General features: G+C 44.3%; 1 protein-coding gene and 1 long non-coding RNA gene across 2 annotated transcripts in view; one reads left to right on the top strand and one right to left on the bottom strand.

Moving 5' to 3' along the window:
* Nucleotides 1-19709, top strand: part of LOC307199701 — a 401509-nt gene that overhangs the window by 31689 nt on the left and 350111 nt on the right. The gene's annotated exons all lie outside the window — the stretch shown is intronic.
* NEUROD6 (neuronal differentiation 6) lies at nucleotides 341-3161 on the bottom strand. The gene is made up of 2 exons (XM_079996235.1): nucleotides 2905-3161; nucleotides 341-1482 (listed from the first exon to the last, which is right to left on the bottom strand). The coding sequence occupies exon 2, from the start codon at nucleotides 1459-1461 to the stop codon at nucleotides 448-450; it is 1014 nt and encodes a 337-aa protein (XP_079852361.1). The 5' UTR covers nucleotides 1462-1482; nucleotides 2905-3161; the 3' UTR covers nucleotides 341-447.

A 19709-nucleotide genomic window follows, 5' to 3' on the forward strand; every position in this document is an offset into this window, starting at 1 on the left:
ATTGGTATAGTTACTGTACAATTAAAACACTGTTGCAGACTTTTAGACACAGTGTGCGTTTTCTTGGCTCCACAATTTTATTTAGACACACTGCTCAGCAAAAATGGAACAAACAGGATAGGAAGGGGGGAATTAAACCTTAAGAATTCCAGCTAAAACAGAATCTCACAGTGCTTACCAAGTTCCATCCGGAATTAAATACCGATAAGTAAAATCATTTATTTATCTATTATTATTTTAATTATTATTGTTTACACAGAGATTATTATTTTTTAAATGCCCCACAATAGTTGACACACTTTAGAACTTAGCAAACACGCTTTTTTTTTTTTTTAAAAGGAGAGGTGCACCGATTAGACGGGGCAAAAGCGTCAGATTTATCATAATTAGAGAAGAGAGGTAAATGACCGCTTATTTATTTATTTATTTGTTTCCACTTTTCCCTCATTAATTATGAAAAACTGCATTTAATTCATCTTGCATGGTGAGAGATTGGCTGCGCAGATGTAGGTCGTAAGGGAAGTGGCTCTCTGCAGGCAACCTGAACACAGAACTCTGCCCAAGGGGACCCCTGGGTGGCACAGCACAATAATGCATGCCGTAATTGTAGTTTTTGTCATAGTCCAAAGCTGCTTCTTGCTTGAGGGAAAATATCCCATTATAGTTAATTGGGGAAGGACTTAAGGGACCTTCGAACTGGGGGCTGGAGCATTCGGGAGAAGTGCTCTCGTAGAAGGACTCGTAAGCACTGCAATAATTGTAGGGTTTCATGGTCTTGGAATTGTCGAGGGTCCCGTGACCTGGGGGTGTGCTCAGCTCTGGGCTGTGGTAGGGGGGATAGAAAGTGGAGTAGGGAGATCGGCCGTGGTGGGCCACCTCCCCGCTCTGACCCATCAAGAAACTTCTGGCGTTGAGTTGTAGACATCCTGCGACCAAGTTTGTGGTGGGCTGAGAGAGACCTTTGCACAAGTTCTGGACAAATGTCAGCAGGTCAGGCCTCTTGCCAATCCGTAAGATTTCGGAGAGAGCCCAGATGTAATTTTTAGCCAGCCTCAAAGTTTCTATTTTAGACAGTTTTTGTGTCTTGGAGTAACAAGGGACCACTTTCCTCAAGCTGTCCAGTGCATCGTTGAGGCCGTGCATTCTGTTCCTTTCTCTGGCGTTGGCTTCTTGTCGCCTGAATTTGACCCTCTCGATTCTCATCTTGGTGGTCTTTTTTTTCCGAAGGCCCCTCCTCCTGGGCAAACCGTTTTCGTCTTCCTCCTCTCGGTCATCTTCCACCTCCTCTTTCTCTGTATCTTCCGCTGTCAACCGTTTGATGCTTTTCCCTTGGTGCGCGATCTGCTTTGCAAAGCTTTCGGGTTTCTTGATTTGCTTTGGGTCCTCACTTTCTCTGGAAAACTTTCTGCACATCTGGGACTCTGGCACTACAACAGACTCATCAAATGGTAGCGTTAACATGGCGTTATAATCTTATGGGACCTGAAAGAATGCCAGCACAAGGATTTAAGTGTATCCATTTGTGAAGGTTACATTTATTATACATATTTTCAGTTACGTTTTCACATAATTACTAGTACTGAGAATAATGACTTGTGCATATTTCGGTAGGTGCATACACACCCACAAACATCGAAGAAATACAGCCAATTCTTCAAAATTGTTATCATTTGCTATATTTATTCATTGAATTGGTCCAAAAGTCTACGTCAAAAATGCAATATAACTATCAGAAGAAAAACATTGGCAATTAAGGAAAGTTAAATTTAAAATCAATCCCTTTCCCTTTTAATTTTTTCTTAAAAAAACTCAAATTTACAGAACATCTAAAAATGTGGAATCCATAAAGAATAATTATAAAATGCATATATTTCAACTATCCAAGAACTCTAGAGTTTCAAATGAGTCAAGGTAACAGACTTAAAAAATAAAATTAATCTGTTCGGTTATAGTAAAAATGCCTTTAACTTTTTAATTCTAATTTGTTTGCACACATTCTTCCACAAATCATCACAATCAAGTCTGAACTGATTGAAAAGAATTAAAATGGAAAAGAAGGCAAATGAATCATTCAGTGACTCAATTAATACGAAGAGAGGCTTTTTTCTAACGGTCGGTATGAAAATGTGTGATACATGGATTATTTCTTTCCTATTAAAGCAGGATAGTGTAAATACCAAACATTTGCAGAAAGCATTTGGCAATAAATCGCACACTTTCTTTTTATTCTATAGAAGGCGGGGGGGGGGGGGGATCTGAAACAAAATTTCCCAATTTTAAAATTAACTGGTTTTTTTTTTCATTAAAAAACAAAACCAGAAGCGAAGCGAAGCGAAGCCCGATCACATTCTATTGCAGCATCTGTGTTCTTCAAGGAACAGACGTTTCCCTCCAGCTAATATCTGACAGGAATGGACTGAGGATTCTGACTGCAATTGTGCACGTGTGTTCAGAATTCAGAATGAAAAGCGGGGAAGGGGGGGTGTTGAGAGAGAAACAATTTGCTTCTCCTTGTATTGTCCCCTTGTATTGTTCCCTGTACTCACTTTTCAAGCAGCATGTATCAGGATTTTCAAACTGGCCAACAAATAACGCAAATGCAAATTCGCAAAACAAGGAGGGGAGGGACTTTTAAACAGGCACATTTTTAAAAAACAAACAAAACAAAACAAAACTAAGCCCCTTATCAAAAGATGTAACTCTCTGAGTATTGTCCATAGCCCGCTTATGGTATTACATAATCGGTGAAAGTATGCAACAACATTTAAGAAACACTGAAACAGATGATGAAGAAGGAAGCACAGCATTCATAAAACACACGGCTTTGTAACCTGTACCCTTTCACATACTTGCATGCACACTCAGTTAAATATTATATCGGTATTATAAATGAATTTGCATTACCTTGGCCTTAAAAAAAGTCTTTCAATAGCCAGTTTTCATTTTTGCCTTCCAAATCTTTTTCAATCTGTCTGTCGCATCGTCTCCTGGAGTCTAGATCTGTGTATATCTGCACTATCTCATTGATCTCTAAAAAGTGACATTGATGCCAACTGCCAGAGCTGGTACCCATGCCATCTGCTGGTGACGTCACAGGGCAGAGAAAACCATGTGATCTTTTCTCCTGGGACCTTCATTCTGCACTGATCATCTGGCATCCCTGTAAGTGGGTACCAGCATTCATGTATCAACACAGAAGGTTAGGCTGATAGGGGAGGGGGGGGAGAGAGAGAGAGATAGAGAATCCACACCAGCGTTTCAGATGCAGTAGGTGCAGTTCTGTGAGTTTTGTCGAACAGGCAGAAATGTCAACATTTCACTTTTATCCCTATCCACAGGTATATCTGCTTTCCGCTTGATAATAAGCTGGTGTTTATTGAAGAAAGGGTTTTTGTCGTATTGATCAGAATGCCATGGGCACACTTGGAGGGTTTGAAGAGAGGTGCTGCTCTCCATGAAAAAGTGGGAATCAGGAGAAGTGTCTGACGACCCCTAACTTAAGCAACTCTGGCTCAGGTGTGAGGCAGCTGAACTAGTCTCTGACCTCGCACGACTGGGCACCGTGTGTGAGTGCGTTCATGTTCCAAAAATTATCTCTCTGAATTTGAATCCATCTGTGCTTGACTTGGACTTGGTGCATGAAACAATTTCAGTTTCTTTCTTTGCCGTGCAGTTCTATACATGTCTGTTCGGAAGGAAGGGCAATGATTTCAGGAGGGCAGTCTCGATGATTTTGATATATTATGGAAGAGACAAAAAGAGAGAGAGGGAAAGAAAAGCAGAAAGAATCAACTTAGAATTACACGGTGGTTTCTGCTTCCAGATTCACACTGATATTGCATAATTTCATTATAACCCACCCCATTTAATATTACAGAACAGGCAAAGTATTTTCACTTATCTGCTTTTCTAATTGCTTGCCTTAAAAACACACACCGATTAAAGAAACATTCTCCCTACTCCAGATTATCCTTCCACTATTTATATCTGCCTCTTTATTCCTTTTTGCCCTCTGAATTCTCTTTATTTTGCTGGTAGCTGCTTCTCCAGAACTAACAGCCCCCCCCCCATTTTTTGTCATGTTATCATCATTAACAACAGTGGGCAAGAAATGGTTAAATGGAGCTAGCAATCTCGTCCTGCGCCCCCCCCCTTCAGCAAAGCATGCCAGAGTGCCTCTGGCAAACTCCACCTTATTTTTTCTGGAGTAGCACATCTCCAGGAAGTCATATGCATAATCGATATTTAAATGTATTGCTTGACATGGGAAATAAAGTGTTCTTTTTTTTAAATATAAAAAAATTCCTCATGCAACGTTGTTCCTCTTGCGACTTTCCCCACTCGAACTAAAAACACAACAGCACAATTTGCTTTTTGAATTAAAGTAATCCCTGGCAGAGCTGCCATTCTTATGGGTCTGTGTCAGCATTTCCAGTATGACTTTATTCTCTCTCCCCCCCCCTCAACCATTCCCGACCACCCCGCTTTCTCAACAAAAAGGTTTAATGACTCATCTCCTTTAATTCACAGTGGACCCAGTTTTGACATTACTGTTCCTTGATCTTGGTCCTATTATTAATACAAAATTCTTTTTTTTTAACTGTTTGGGTATTTAAAAAGAAAAGAGGAAATGTGCTTTAAAAAACCAATTTAAGCCACTATTTTATATGCCTCTAGTAGCAGCTAGAAATCTAGCTTAAGGAGCTCACATTCTCTACTTTTTTTACTGCCATAAGAAGATACAGGCCATTAGCTCGTAATCTAAATTAGGCGTGTGTGCAAAAAGAAATACATCTCAATGGGGGCAAGGTTTTAAACTTGGGTGGCGAGTAACCTCCCACAAGCCATATACTCAAAGCTTATTGAATAAGTGTTTCCATCTATTGCTGAATACTTTAATCTTTGTTAGGTTTTACTTTCTATGAAACAGAGTTGTGACCCTTATTTTGTGGTAAGAAAAAAAAAAAGGATGCATTTTTGCAAGGTCCTGAGGCCAGTTGATAGCCCTTTAACAGATTTTGTATGTTCCGTGTGCTACAGCGAGACCCTGTTTTAAGTGTCACACACAAAAAAACCAGTGAACATTCAAAACTCTAGGACAGCGTTACATAGTAATAAATTGCCATGCTACGAACTGTAATATTTCCAATCAGTGTAAAATGATTTCCCCTCATTCTCTTTCTTCTGTTAAGATTTTTTTAAAAAAACAACAACAAAACAATTGCAAAATATGTTTCATATCACCGCGAATATGATCAAATCAGGAAAGGCTCTATTAACATTCAATTTTGCAATCTTTTAAATCCATCATGCAGCTTTTTAACGGTTTTCAAAAAAAATCGCTGTGATGCAAAATAGCAGCAGCAGCAAGGTTTTAAAAGCATCTTCTGTACATGCCTAGTAACTTTACATAAAGATTCTCCCTGCCTTCTGCTACTTATTTCACAATACAACCCCATGATATGCAAACCACATGCATGCCTATTAACACGCATGCACCATTTTGTAATGCTCATCATCTAAAAGGCCAAAAGAATGATATTCAATATCCAATACATCCAGTTCCTAATTATGGGCCAAATTCTGTGGCCGCCATGTGCAATGGTGCTGCTTTCAGCCATTGAGAAGATCAGATGTCTAGTGATCTGATTGCATAATAAGGGCTTGTGTTTCAGAAAGACCTGTTGTGTAAAATTATGGGAATATCCTAAATAATAATTTCAAAACATGGGTTCACCAGCAAATCAGTGCACCACAGAAAACATAACACCCCAAAGTCCCCCTTCCTTGTTTTTTTTTTTCTTTTTTTTTCTTTTTTTTTTTTTGGAGTGCAGCAAGAGAAGAAACTGGTTTGAATATGTGCAGAGCATTTAGTGCCTCTAGGTTACTGCTGCTCAGCCACATCTGGAGAACAACCCAAGGGGCTTCTAGTAAGGACATGAAAAGCTGTCTCACCCTTCCTCACACCAATGGCCCATCTAGCACAATATTGTCCACACACTGACTGGCAAAGCGTGCTCTCCATAATAGAGAGCACGTGCTGCGGTGGGGGCCTAAAGGCTACCCCACTGTTGTTGGGCAAATTGGCCATGTGCTGTGATTGGGCAAGGAGTGTTGCTGGGGAGAATGTTATGTTGCTAAATGGTGGGAGGGGGTCAGAGGTCTTAAATACAGGGATCACAGCCTGGGGCCTTCTCTTGGGCTGCGTGCACCGGATCACCCGCCCACCCTCCCTGAAAAGGGGGGGTTCGTTGTCCTCTGACCTTGCTATGCCTGTCATGGGGTCGTCTGCCTTGAGGCAGGGGCCTGGTAGGAATTTTGTCCATTTGGCTGATTGGTTGTTGCCATTTGGTTTTTGCCTACTGCGTAGCAAATCGTCACAACTTGTAAGGTTGGCGGTTAGGCATTGGTTAAAATTGGTTGGTGGAGGGGTAAGTGCCTACCCCTCCAATGGTGGTGCGGAAAGGGAATTCCGTTAAAGGAATCCAGGGGCTTGCCATTCTTTCGTCCTTGTCCCTGGCATCGGACTTGGACCGTGCAAGCCCCAGGGGGCATGAGGGTGAGAGATGAGGGACTGATGCCCAGCTTCATTTCTCCCCAATATAGTTCTCCCTGACTGACTTCCGCTGGAATCTGGAAGTCAGTTCTGTCCCTGGGGCAAGGACAGATAGTCGTAACCAATGCCTAAGCAACCACTCACGTGTGTGCATTTAAATAAAGTTGTGGCCAAATTTATGCCAAGAACCTTAAACAAAAATTGATATGTGAAGTGTGAGTTATTTGGGGTGGCATGGGGGACCTCGACACGCAACAGCTTGCCATGTTTTCTCCCTGGAGATTAAATTTGGGACATTTTGTGTGCAAAGAATATGCTCTGTCCACTGAACTACAGCCTTCCCCAATTCTTGCCAATTATTTTGTGCTCCCAATTATTTTGTTAAAACTTTCCAAGTGCTTCTAACAAAATGCCCAGCACGAAAAATAAATCAGGTACCATTTGGGAAGTAGTGTTCTACTCCCCCCCTCCCTTTAAGCAGGTATCTCCCACACCTGGCCCTCATGTTGGATGACACATGTGGCTATTTAGACACCAGTGACACTCTCCAAGTGTTCCTATTTTCCAGGGACAACCTCAGATTTATGGAAGCCATCCCGGTTTCTGATTTGATCCCAGAATGTCCTGTTTTCCCCTATTTTCATTGGAGAAACATTGGAGGATATGGTAGGATGCCCCTATTTTCCTTGGGGAAATGTTGGAGAGCATGGAGTTATGTGACCCCTGAGCCAAGGAGATAAGATACAACCTTTAGAAGACATCTAAAGGCAGACCTGCATAGGGAAGTTTTTTAAAAAAATCTTAATGTTTTTATGTATGTTGGAGGTCACCCAGAGTGTCTGAGGCAACCCAGCCAGGTTGGCAGAGAATTAATAATGTTATTGTTGTTGCTGTTGTTGTTTAGGACACCCCTATTTTCACTGGAGAATTGTTGGAGGGTATGCTGACCACATGGGACGTGGGTGGCGCTGTGGGTTAAACCACAGAGCCTAGGGCATGCTGATCAGAAGGTTGGCAGTTTGAATCCCCGCAACGGGGTGAGCTCCCGTTGCTCGGTCCCTGCTCCTGCCAACCTAGCAGTTCGAAAGCACGTCAAAGTGCAAGTAGATAAATAGGTACCGCTCTGGCGGGAAGGTAAACGGCGTTTCCGTGCACTGCTCTGGTTCACCAGAAGTGGCTTAGTCATGCTGGCCACATCACCCACCCGGAAGCTATACGCCAGCTCCCTCGGCCAGTAAAGCAAGATGAGCGCCGCAACCCCAGAGTCATCTGCGACTGGACCTAACGGACAGGGGTCCCTTTACATAATAATAATAATAATAATAATAATAATAATAATAATAATAATTTATTATTTATACCCCACCCATCTGGCTGAGTTTCCCCAGCCACTCTGGGTGGCTTCCAACAGAACACTAAAATACAATAACCTATTAAACATTAAAAGTTTCCCTAAACAGGGCTGCCTTCAGATGTCTTCCAAAGGTTTGGTAGTTATTTTTCTCTTTGACATCTTGTGGGAGGGCGTTCCACAGGGCGGGTGCCACTACCGAGAAGGCCCTCTGCCTGGTTCTCTGTAACTTGGCTTCTCGCAGCGAGGGAACCACCAGAAGGCCCTCAGCGCTGGACCTCAGTGTCTGGGCAGAACGATGGGGGTGGAGACGCTCCTTCAGGTATACTGGACCAACACTTGGAATTGTGCTTGGAAACGTACTGGGAGCCAGTGTAGATCTTTGAAGACCAATGTTATATGGTCTTGGCGGCCTTTACCTTTTATGCTGACCACATGGTTGGGGCTGGTTGTTTTTTTTAAAAAAAGCCCACGACCCTTTAGCCTCTGCAGGAGACCTGATGCCGCAAGGTGTGTAAGACTTGGCTAAAAGTGTAGTATATAGCAAGTGCCTGCTGAGATGAGTGGTTTGTTTCAAAGCGCACAGCATGTTCTAAATTAAATGTAAGGCACAAAAGATATTGAGCAATTAAACTTACACTGTATTAACAGAAGTGATAAAAATAAAAAACCCAAACCACACAGAAGCAAGAAGGTTTGAAGCCAAGCTTTGTCACACATGCTTAAAGTGAAAGCACATTCTTCTTTCACAACATCCCCAACTTTGAACCACAGCTGTTTTGCAATATAAAGAGACAGAGATTGGGAGCAGGTATATAGTGCCACTTCTGAAGGGGTAATCAGACTTCTTGTTGAATTTGAACTTGGCTTATGCAATCCTGTTAATTTTAGCAAACTTTTGCTTCATGACAAGATCAGAGTCTTAACTGAAATAAGCAAATGTCGGCTAATTATAGTCAAACCTCTGGTTATCCAAAAATGTTGCCTTGGGTGCGAGGAATACCATAATACCTAGCAAGTATTAGTTGAGTGACTCGCACTTGGAAATTAATATTTTGGTTTCTTCAGACCAAAGCAAAGAGGGTCAACTAATCTTTATTTCTATTTGAAAATGAGAGGAAAGGTGGTTTAGTGCTTAGCTACCTGGATGCAAAACAGAATATATTACTTGTATGTGTGTGTATCCCTAATATCAACTCATACAGAACAGCTTTTAAATAAAAAATTATGATTAAATATTCCAATTAGCAATTAGCATTCAACATGAATTAATTATGAATTTCAACATTTAGTTCTTGATCACCTATATGTAATTCTTAAACTAACACCTTCCTTTATTGAAATAAGTGGAACTTTGCTTTCTAGACTGTACCCACCCAGATCAGAAAACAATTTCACCAATTTGAATTAATGCCTTGTGTTCAATAAGTTGTAGGAACAAACTTGAGTAAAAGATCTATGTGTCACACTAATTCATTTGCAGGAATCAAATGTTTGCCTCAATGAATTGGTCTGGGAAATGGCAGCACTGCTTGGCAGCTCTGTGGCTTTTCCCAGACCACCATATTATTGGCTCTAGGTAGCCACTAGATTGATTGATTGATTGATTGATTGATTGATTGGACACCCCCACCCATCTGCTTTTTAGTCAAAATGGTTATCAGCTCTTTCCCAAGAACGTTTACAAAATCAGTAGTAAGACAATCTCTTTGCCCTTACATTCCACTGCAGCCTCCCTGGTTGCCCATGCTATGTGAAAAAAGCCCTGTGGGAGAAGTTACCTAATTACATCTTCTCCTTCAGTGTTAAATAAAGGGCAGGAAACTGGGGAGGATGGCTTATTTTAAAGAAGGCCTCCCATTTAGGTGCGCTATACACACACACACATATATTTATAAACACACACAAACAAAAAAGAAACAACAAAAAAGGTTCTCTCAAACCTTCAGACCTCCCTCCCTCCATTAGTTCCATTTATAATTTTATTCCTGCATCTTTTACTGTAATCTATCTATTATATATCCATAGTATCCAAAGTTCGTGTTACTTTACAAGTGTTATTGTATTCCTACTAGTGATTTCAACCGTTTGCAGTGGTCTCTAATATACGTTATAAAGTTATTCCAATCCTTAATAAAAAAAAATGGTCTTCCTGGTTTCTGATCTTTCCCACATTTAGGTTCCTTTAATAAGGACACTTTTTAAAAAAACTCCAAAAGCAATGAACAGCTCTCATTGGCCTTCCACATTTAGAGAAAACCACAAGGATGTCCTGTGGGTTCCAGAAATGCAGGCACCTGGGGAGGCTGCAAAATGGAGATCGCCAGAGAGATTGCTTGCAGACATAACCCACTTGGCTTCTTCAAAGGTAAGGTCAGTGCAACAAAGCCCTAGCTCTGGCCACATAAGAATTTCATTATTTTGCCATTCTTTTGATAATTTTGTAATGCAACTTTCCCCCTATTAATTGCTCTTGCTCTCCCGAATGGAAGAAATTTTTCGTACCGCGTTAGTTTCACTCATCCTTTAGTTACATAATACCTGCAAAGAATAGCATGGCCAGGAATTCCTTTCTACCATGCATCTCTAAATAGGAAAGGAACAAAATGAATAGAGAATAAATATTTGGCTCCTGGATTTGAAAAGCTTCCAGATATTTTTCTTTCTTTTTTTAAAAAAAACTTTACATCTCAGTAACAGTAAGTGAACCTTCCTGTTCTTCCCTCCACCCCCACTATGTTTCCAGAGCTATTTTAACACATGCAGTACAAAAGAAAAGATAGGCTTTGTTAAAAAGTTTAATGTCCTTAATTAGTAGAATTGTCGGACTAATTAGAATACCAATTAGAATTGGCAGGGCTATCGTTAATTTGGATGCGCTGTGGTCTAGTGTTAATTGCTAGTCAACCTATAGTTGGTGGAAGCAGGACTAAGTAGATAAATGCACAGGCACACAGAAAAAACTATCTTAAATGTTAAGGGTCCATAACCATAATGATCTTCACGGTCGATGCATACTTAGGGAGTCTTTAATTCAGGGAGATGTTGATGGAAAGTTAATAACTGCAAGTGCAAAGATCTCGGTGGCTCCAAATGAAAGCCTCAAACTTTATACGGCGATCCGAGTTTCGCATTTTGCATTTTCTTCTTCTTCAAAATACAAATGTAATTGGGATTCTTTTGCGATAGATTGTTAACCGCTGCCAAAATAATGTTATGCAAAGATTTTTCAGTAAGGCATCGAAAAAGATACCATTGTCTGGTTGGGACAATATAGAAACCCAGAATCAAGGAAGGCAAGGCAAAATATCACATATGCCAGTATATACATTGCATGCTGTTAATTGAAGGGAGAGCTTTATTCTACGTAGACAGTAAGGAGTTCCCCAACATGAGTTGAAAATATGGATGAGGGGGCCGAGCAAGTGTGCTGGCTAGTCCAGCCTTTGCCAAGGAGTCTTTGCCAGCCACACACTGCATTGGCCCTGTGTGTGGTAGCAATATGGAGAGCCTCTATGCAGATATCAAGCACAGGGCTTGTTCATGCCATGGGGATGGTTGTGCCAAGGTGAATTCAAATACTGGGGCAAAGCTGGGTTACATAGCAGCAGCTGGTGCAACCTCTTCCTGAGTGCTTGGACACAGAGAAATGGTGGAAGGAACCAGTTGGGGAACCCCGAAGGGAAAAAGACTCAGAGCCCAGGGATTGGTGGTGGGATGACGATGAGTGGTCGGAGAAGAGGGAGCAGACTGGATAACGATGATTATTACCTTCCTTCCTTCCTTCCTTCCTTCCTTCCTTCCTTCCTTCCTTCCTTCCTTCCCTGCCCATCTGGCTGGGTTTCCCCAGCCACCCTGGGCAGCTCCCAACAGAATTAAAAGCACAATAAACCATCAAATATTAAAAACTTCTCTAAACAGGGCTGCCTTCAGATGTCTTCTAAAAGTCAGATAGTTGTTTATTTCCTTGACATCTGATGGGAGGGCGTTCCACAGGGCGGGCACCACTACCGAGAAGGCCTTCTGCCTGGTTCCCTGTAACCTCACTTATCACAGTGAGGGAACCACTGGCGCTGGACCTCAGTGTCCGGGCAGAATGATGGGGGTGGAGACGCTCCTTCAGGTATACTGGACCGAGGCCGTTTAGGGCTTTAAAGGTCAGCACCAACACTTTGAATTGTGCTCGAAAACGTACTGGGGGCCAATGTAGGTCTCTAAGGACCAGTGTTATGTGGTCTCGGCGGCCGCTCCCAGTCACCAGTCTGGCTGCCGCATTCTGGATTAGTAGTAGTTTCCAGGTCACCTTCAAAGGTAGCCCCATGTAGAGCACATTGTAGTAATCCAAGTGGGAGATAACTAGAGTATGCACCACTCTGGTGAGACAGTCTGCAGGCAGATAGGTAGGAGGAGGTGTCAGAAGCTGAAGAGGTAACAGGGCCTGGTGAGCTGGGAAAGTCTGTAGTAGAGAGAGGTCCAGAATCAGAGCTCTGAGTGGGATGAGAGAGGCCAAGAGGCAGGGATGAGCCAGGATGGTGAAGAGGCACAGGTGTCTCCTCCTCCTGCTGTGACAAGTGCCCCTCTCTTCTGGTCTTCCAGAACCAGAAGAGGCGTGAAGAGGGCGGAGGAGAGGTTGGCTGCATGCAGGCGCAGTCTCTGATTGCTTGTGAAAAGCCTGCAGAGGAGGGTACTTAGATGGTTGTGAAGAGGTTAGGGACTTTCAGTCTCGGCAACTGGTTTTCATGGAGCAAGACTGGGAATGAGCTGCTCTGCTCATTAGACCTGATACTCAACCAAGTCTGTGGAGACTGTGTTCTTGCTCATAGAGCGTTAACTCCAACCTGGAGCTGTGTGATTACTAACCGTCACTCACCTATGACAGAAAATGTGTAAATGTCCTTGTGTAAGCCCATTAAGTCTTCTACTGACCTATACAGTCCTATGTTTCCTACTCAGTGTGCGCAAAGGCAAAGGAAGGGAGTATGTTTTTAGGAGGCCTTGCAGGGCTGAGGATAGTGATGGGGTGTGCTGACGTCATGAAACCCCAGCCCCCTCAATTGCGGGGGCAAGGTGGCGCACGTGGTGAATACTGCACTTTTGTGAGATTGAAACCAATTGTGCAAATGCAAGTAGTTGGAGGATACATAGCCACAGATGCTCAAGAGAGGAAGCTGGTAATGGCCGCCCAGGGTGGACGGCTGTTGCGATCCACTGTGCCGCTCCTTACGCCTCTGGAGCCTCGCCATCTTGTTTGTGGCCGTTGGCTACTTCCCCGGCTGCCACAGAGCATCTTGGGCCCACACCAGGCCTGCTGTTCAAATTCAGCCTATCCATGGCAGCCAGGGGGGTGGAACCAGGGGGGCAGACCTGGAGGCTGCAGTTTCCCCTCAGATCCACCCCCCACCCACAGAAGCAGGCCAGCGCTGTACTCAGCAACTCAGTCGGCCAGGATATTAATAAAGTTGTGGCCTTTTAAATCCCAGACAATTGTCAGGTGCATTTCTTTCTATCCCCTTAGCCGCTCAGGCTTTTGGGGGCAGAGACTCTGTGGTTGGGTACGCAATGGCCTGATTTGCCATTTCACGGAGGTGAGTTTTGCCTCAAACAACAGGGCTCAGACCAAATTCCACTTTCTGAGCAGAATTCAGGAAAACTTTAATTTTATCCCTATTTCTTTAAAAAAACAAAACAAAAAAAGGCTAAGTATTTTTTTTAAAAGAACTGCAGGGTCTTACACATGGGTAGGCAAACTAATGCCTGGGGACTGGATCCGGCCCAATTGCCTTCTAAATCTGGCCCACAGATGGTCTGGGAATCAGCATGTTTTTACATGAGTAGAATGTGTCCTTTTATTTAAAATGCATCTCTGGGTTATTTGTGAGGCATAGGAAATTGTTCTCCCCCGCTGCCCAAAATATAGTCTGGCCCCCCCACAAGGTCTGAGGGACAGAAAAAGTTTGCAGAAAAAGTTTGCTGACCCCTGGTCTTACAAAATGCATTTCCCCTTCTCTTTCATAGAAGAGGGACTATCTGTTTTAAAAAGTCGCTTCCTGTAACACATACATGCACCATCTAAAATCAAAATCTTCCCAGCCTTCAAAACTACTGTTTTCATCATATTCATAAACATTTCATTGTTTAACCAATTAAAACTCATTTGATTAGGTTATTGGTTTCTTTGATGAGTTGACAACTCTAGGGTAAGGCAACTGTGGTTAAAGGATGCCACAAAGGATAGATTACTTGGTGGACGCTCCTAGTACCTGGGTGGAGAAGTAAAGGAGGGAGATAATAGCATCTTTAGTGGTGTTGATGTGTATCAACAATGAGTAGCTGGTTTGCCAGGACTATTTCTGTATATCGAAGCTTTCTAATTCTGCTTCCTAAATCATTTTTTAAAAACTAAAAGTAAAGCTGCCAAATCTTTTCTTTTAAAAGCAGGACAATCCTCTTCCTGTAGTTTAGGGACACATAGATACAAATCTCTGTGCGGAGAAACTACAGTTCCTAGGATTCTTTTTTGGGGGAGTCACATGTTTAAAGTATGCATTGAATGTGCTTTAAAAGCATGGCGTGACTGTGCCCCAAATGGAAGGAACAATTTCTTCCTAGGTGTTGTCTAAGAATTTACATACGTAAGGGAGCATCTTCAAAATCCTTTCCAGTTGTCGTAACTGATATTCCCTGGGCACTCGTGGCCAGGAGGTGGCAACCTAGAGAGCCAGTGTGGTGTAGTGGTTAAGAGCGGTGGACTCGTAATCTGGTGAACCGGGTTCGCATCTCCTCTCCTCCACATGTGTTTGTTGTGGGGGAGGAAGGGAAAGGAGAATGTTAGTCGCTTTGAGACTCCTTTGGGTAGTGATAAAGCGGGATATCAAATCCAAACTCTTCTTCTTCTTCTTCTTCTTCTTCTTCTTCTTCTTCTTCTTCTAGTAAAGGTAAAGGTAAAGGACCCCTGATCCAGTCACGAACAACTCTGGGGTTGTGGCGCTCATCTCGCTTTACTGGCCGAGGGAGACGACATTTGTCCTCAGACATTTTTCCGGGTCATGTGGCCAGCATGACTAAGCCGCTTCTGGCGAACCAGAGCAGTGCACGGAAATGCCATTTACCTTCTCACTGGAGTGGTACCTATTTATCTACTTGCACTTTGACGTGCTTTCGAACTGCTGGGTGGGCAGGAGAAGGGACCCAACAAAGAAGCTCACCCCGTCATGGGGATTCAAACCACGACTTTCCGATTGGCTCTGTGATTTTAGACCACAGTGCCACTCGCATGGTGTAGTGGTTAAGAGCAGTGGACTCATAATTTGGTGAACTGGGTTCGCTTCCCCGCTCCTCCACATGCAGCTGCTGGGTGACCTTGAGCTAGTCACACTTCTCTGAAGTCTCTCAGCCCCACTCACCTCACAGAGTGTTTGTTGTGGGGGAGGAAGGGAAAGGAGAATGTTAGCCGCTTTGAGACTCCTTAGGGTAGTGATAAAGCGGGATATCAAATCCAAACTCTCTAATTTACATACCTAAGGCAACCTTGTCAAAATACTTTCCAGTTGTCGTAACTGATATTCCCTGGGCACTCGTGGCCAGGAGGTGGCAACCTAGTAAGGTAAAGGTAAAGGTACCCCTGCCCGTACGGGCCAGTCTTGACAGACTCTGGGGTTGTGCGCCCATCTCACTTAAGAGGCCAGGGGCCAGCGCTGTCCGGAGACACTTCCGGGTCACGTGGCCAGCGTGACATCGCTGCTCTGGCCAGAGCCAGAGCCGCACACGGAAACGCCGTTTACCTTCCCGCTGGTAAGCGGTGCCTATTTATCTACTTGCACCCGGAGGTGCTTTCGAACTGCTAGGTTGGCAGGCGCTGGGACCGAGCAGCGGGAGCGCACCCCACCGCAGGGATTCGAACCGCCGACCTTTTGATCGGCAAGCCCTAGGCGCTGAGGCTTTAACCCACAGCGCCACCTGCGTCCCGGCAACCTAGTAGTAGCCTACAAATGAGGACCACGTCACTCAGCGCACTGTGTGCTGTGCACAAAGATACATTGCTGTGTATTGGATTTGCAAGGCATTACGTATATTAAATGATCACAGAGGGCAAAAGCATGTAAAAGTCCATCATTGGAGAACATGTCTGGCAAAGTGGGGTGACTGACGCATCACTTTTCCTGGGAACGATGAGCTGTTCAGAGGATGCTCTGCTCCATTTCTCCCCAGAGATGTCGATGGTTGGGTGAGATGCCGCACCTCTCTTGGGAAAAAGCCTGAAGGCTCTGTTCACGAAGCTTCTTTGTAGATGAATGTGTTTCCCCCCTCATTTTACTGCCATTTCCCCGAATCATTATTTTTATTTTTTGCTTAGGTGGTTTGTAGCAACCATTTCTCCCCTCATTCTATTGTTTGCCCTCAGGGTTTTGTTTTGTTTTGCATGTTTGCTTTTTTCTCTGCCGTTTATCACCACCCCCTCCAAAAATAAAACAACACTCTGGTTGCCTTTATGCGTACTTTTTTGGAAGCTGTCCTCTTTTCCACTGTCTCATCCCAGTTGCATGTCTTTTAAAATATGAATTTTAATTACAGCAATACATGTGGGTTTGCTGGGAAATATTTCACACGGGGTTCAATTTTTATATAGTCCATATTGTTATATGTAACAAGCAGACATTTTCCTCTCCCCCCCCCCACCATATTTGCTTTGCCCATGTTCCAAAGTGCTTTCTAGTCCTGCCTTTCTTCATGCCTAGGAAAGCAAGTTGTTATAATTCCTATTTTACAACTAAAGCTGAGAGATTCTTGGGTAAGGCCACCCAGCAGGGTTTGGTTAAAAAGAAACTGAAATATTAGCTTTCGAGGTCTATATCAGAAGCACCACTTCAGATTTCATTTGTGGGTGGGTGGGCAGGGAGGGAGACAAATATATTTCATTTGGGGGAAGTTTCAAAGGAATGTGTCCCGATCCAAATTGGAGCACTATACAGGCAGAATAACTGGATGTGAGTGGTGCTGTGGTCTAAACCACTGAGCCTCTTGGGCTTGCTGATCAGAAGGTCGGGGGTTCGAATCCCTGTGATGGGGTGAGCTCCTGTTGCTCTGTCCCAGCTCCTGCCAACCTAGCAGTTCAAAAGCATGCCAGTGCAAGTAGATAGATAGGTACTACTGTGGCAGGAAAGTAAACGGCATTTCCGTGCGCTCTGGTTTCCGTCACGGTGTTCCATTGCACCAGAAGCTGTCTAGTCATGCTGGCCACATGACCTGGAAAACTGTCTGTGGACAAACACCAGCTCCCTCGGCCAGTAAAGCGAGATCAGCGCTGCAACCCCATAGTTTCCTTTGACTGGACTTAACTGTCCAGGGGTCCTTAACAAACTGAAGCTCTCCCTGATATGGCAACTGGCATTTCAATGCTTAGATAGTTGGGCAGGGGAAAGGGCATCCATGCCACCCTGCTCCCCTTCCCCCGCCCCCACCAAAGACCCACAGGACTTTCAATCTTTTAAAATGGCTCCCTGTGCACAGAAAACATGGGCTTAGGACTTCAGCTCAAAGGATTCCAGGTAGCAGTTGATGCAAAAGTCCTCTGCCTGAGAACCTGGAGAGGCGCTGCCATTTAAGAGTAGGGTTAGATGGACTGAAAATCTCACCTGGTAATGGCATCTTTCTTATGTTTGAAGAGCACTTGTAACCACTGGAGATACTCTGGAAGAACTGCATGTGATCTGAAAAACCGAGTTTAAGTGAGTGTTCCCTCGATCCCAGTGTTAAGCTCTATTTTCATGGGTAAAATGTGTTCATGTTGAAGTTTACTTTCTGGTCCTCCAGTTGTGGCGGGACCAGTGGCTTTGGCTGTCCATAGTGGGAGGGAGGCCTGGGGCCAAACTTTTCCTCCTCAAAGTGGCACAAATAGTTGCTGAACAGGATTCTAGAGTCTTTTCCCCAAAATCCTTCTTGAAGAGTATGCATAGAGCAAATTAGGATTGCAACCATGTTTTGCAGCCATGAGCAAAACCCTTTCATTTTAATGGCGCTTGTGCAAGTGAGATTTTCAGCCAATTGAACCCCAAGTTATTTCCATGAGCAGAGCTGAATCTGCCCGTTTTCTATTGCGTGGACAGGCGGAGTCCCCAGATCCCGAGTGGTCCCCCCCCGTCATGTGGAATAACGACTCTAGACAACGTGCTATGGGATTAAATTGGCCACAACTTTATTAAATTTCAAATGTGGGTAGACCTTGGCTCAGGCATTGGGCGTTCTCCCTCCCTAGTCCCCAGCCGGGGACCTAGGGAGCATCAGGGTTATCCAGTGTGTGGGGGGGGGGATGGGCTGGCTCTGGAGAACATATGTTCAAGCAGAGATAGCCGCCCCCGTTACGCCGCCCCCGCAGGGGAGAGCAATGACGACCTTTCGGCGTACAGTCAAAGCCTCCCTTCAGAAACTCCTTTAACGGGGAACCCTGGTATCGCCGCCGCAAAGAGGAAGATGGACTAAAGGATTCCGCCCAAGGCCTGATACTGCCAAAGTTGTGACGTTTTGCTACGGGAAAGGCGAAACCTGCTAATGCAGGGAAATTCCTTTCCTGCCCTTTAACAGCGACCTTATCGTAGCAGCGCCCGCATACCTGTGGAGAAAGGTTAACCTGCAAAACCTATGAAGAAAAGTTAACCTGCAAAAGGGGACATTAACTGAGGGTGGGTAGGGCGGGAGAAGCTCTGGAGCCAAGTGAGGATTCCCAGGTAAGATCCACCCTCTATTGTGTGGGCAGGTAATCCCTCTCCCTACCTGGCCTGGTTTCCCTGGCAACGCTTCCCCCCAGGTGGGATTGGACAACTCACTGGGGTAGGCGGGGACCTCCAGGTATCCCACCTGAGGGAAGGCAAAGCCTATGCTGATGGGGCCACTCCAGATCCAGGGCTGCACGCGTCCACGCAAAGGGCGCCCCCCGTTTTAAGTGGGGAGCGGTCATTCAAGCATGCAAGGGGCATCTTTTTCATGTTGTGCGGAGTCCTTCAATAAACAGATGGAAAGTTGGGCAATTGTTAGCTATATAAAGAAAAACATTTCATTGGAATCCATATATATATATTCTCAACAGGGTGGTTGTATTTGTTGTTTTAATGCCCAGAATGAAGACAGTGGCCGTTATGGAACTAATAAAGGCGCTCAGCTGCATTCTATGCAAATGGATACATACCTTGGCTACAAGAGTTTTAATTGATCCATACCTTTTCTTGCCTGCTCACCTTAAATTTGTGCAACAGAAGCACCTGGTAGCCTCACTCCACTGTAGCAAGTCAGCCTTAGATGATATAACATCAACAGGACCAAGGGTAGCTTCCTGCTCATATCGCCTTGAGCTAGTCAACTCTGAGAGGTCAGTTGGATGGCAGAATGTTCAGCCCTTCACTGCACATAAAATTATACAAGGATGGTTGGTTTACATCTGACTCAGTAGACAATGGGTGAGTGTGCATTTTGGGCGTGAAGCCAACTGTTGGAAAGTTCTTTTTTGCCTGGTGCAGAAGTTCAGCCTGCTTGTTGAGTAATACTCTGCAGCTCACTGGAAGGACAGATTCTGAAGCTGAGGCTCCAATACTTTGGCCACTTCATGAGAAGAGAAGACTCCCTGGAAAAGACCCTGATGTTGGGAAAGATGGAGGGCACAAGAAGAAGGGGACGACAGAGGACGAGATGGTTGGACAGTGTTCTCGAAGCTACAAACATGAGTCTGGCCAGACTGTGGGAGGCAGTGGAAGGCAGGAGTGCCTGGCGTGCTCTGGTCCATGGGGTCACGAAGAGTCAGACACGACTAAGCGA

This window comes from Podarcis cretensis (assembly GCF_951804945.1).
Source record: "Podarcis cretensis genome assembly, chromosome: 12".
Taxonomy (NCBI): Eukaryota; Metazoa; Chordata; class Lepidosauria; order Squamata; family Lacertidae; genus Podarcis; species Podarcis cretensis.

Coding starts and splice junctions, on each gene's coding strand:
- NEUROD6 (XM_079996235.1), bottom strand. CDS start 1,461: ATGTTAACGCTACCATTTGATGAGTCTGTTGTAGTGCCAGAGTCCCAG.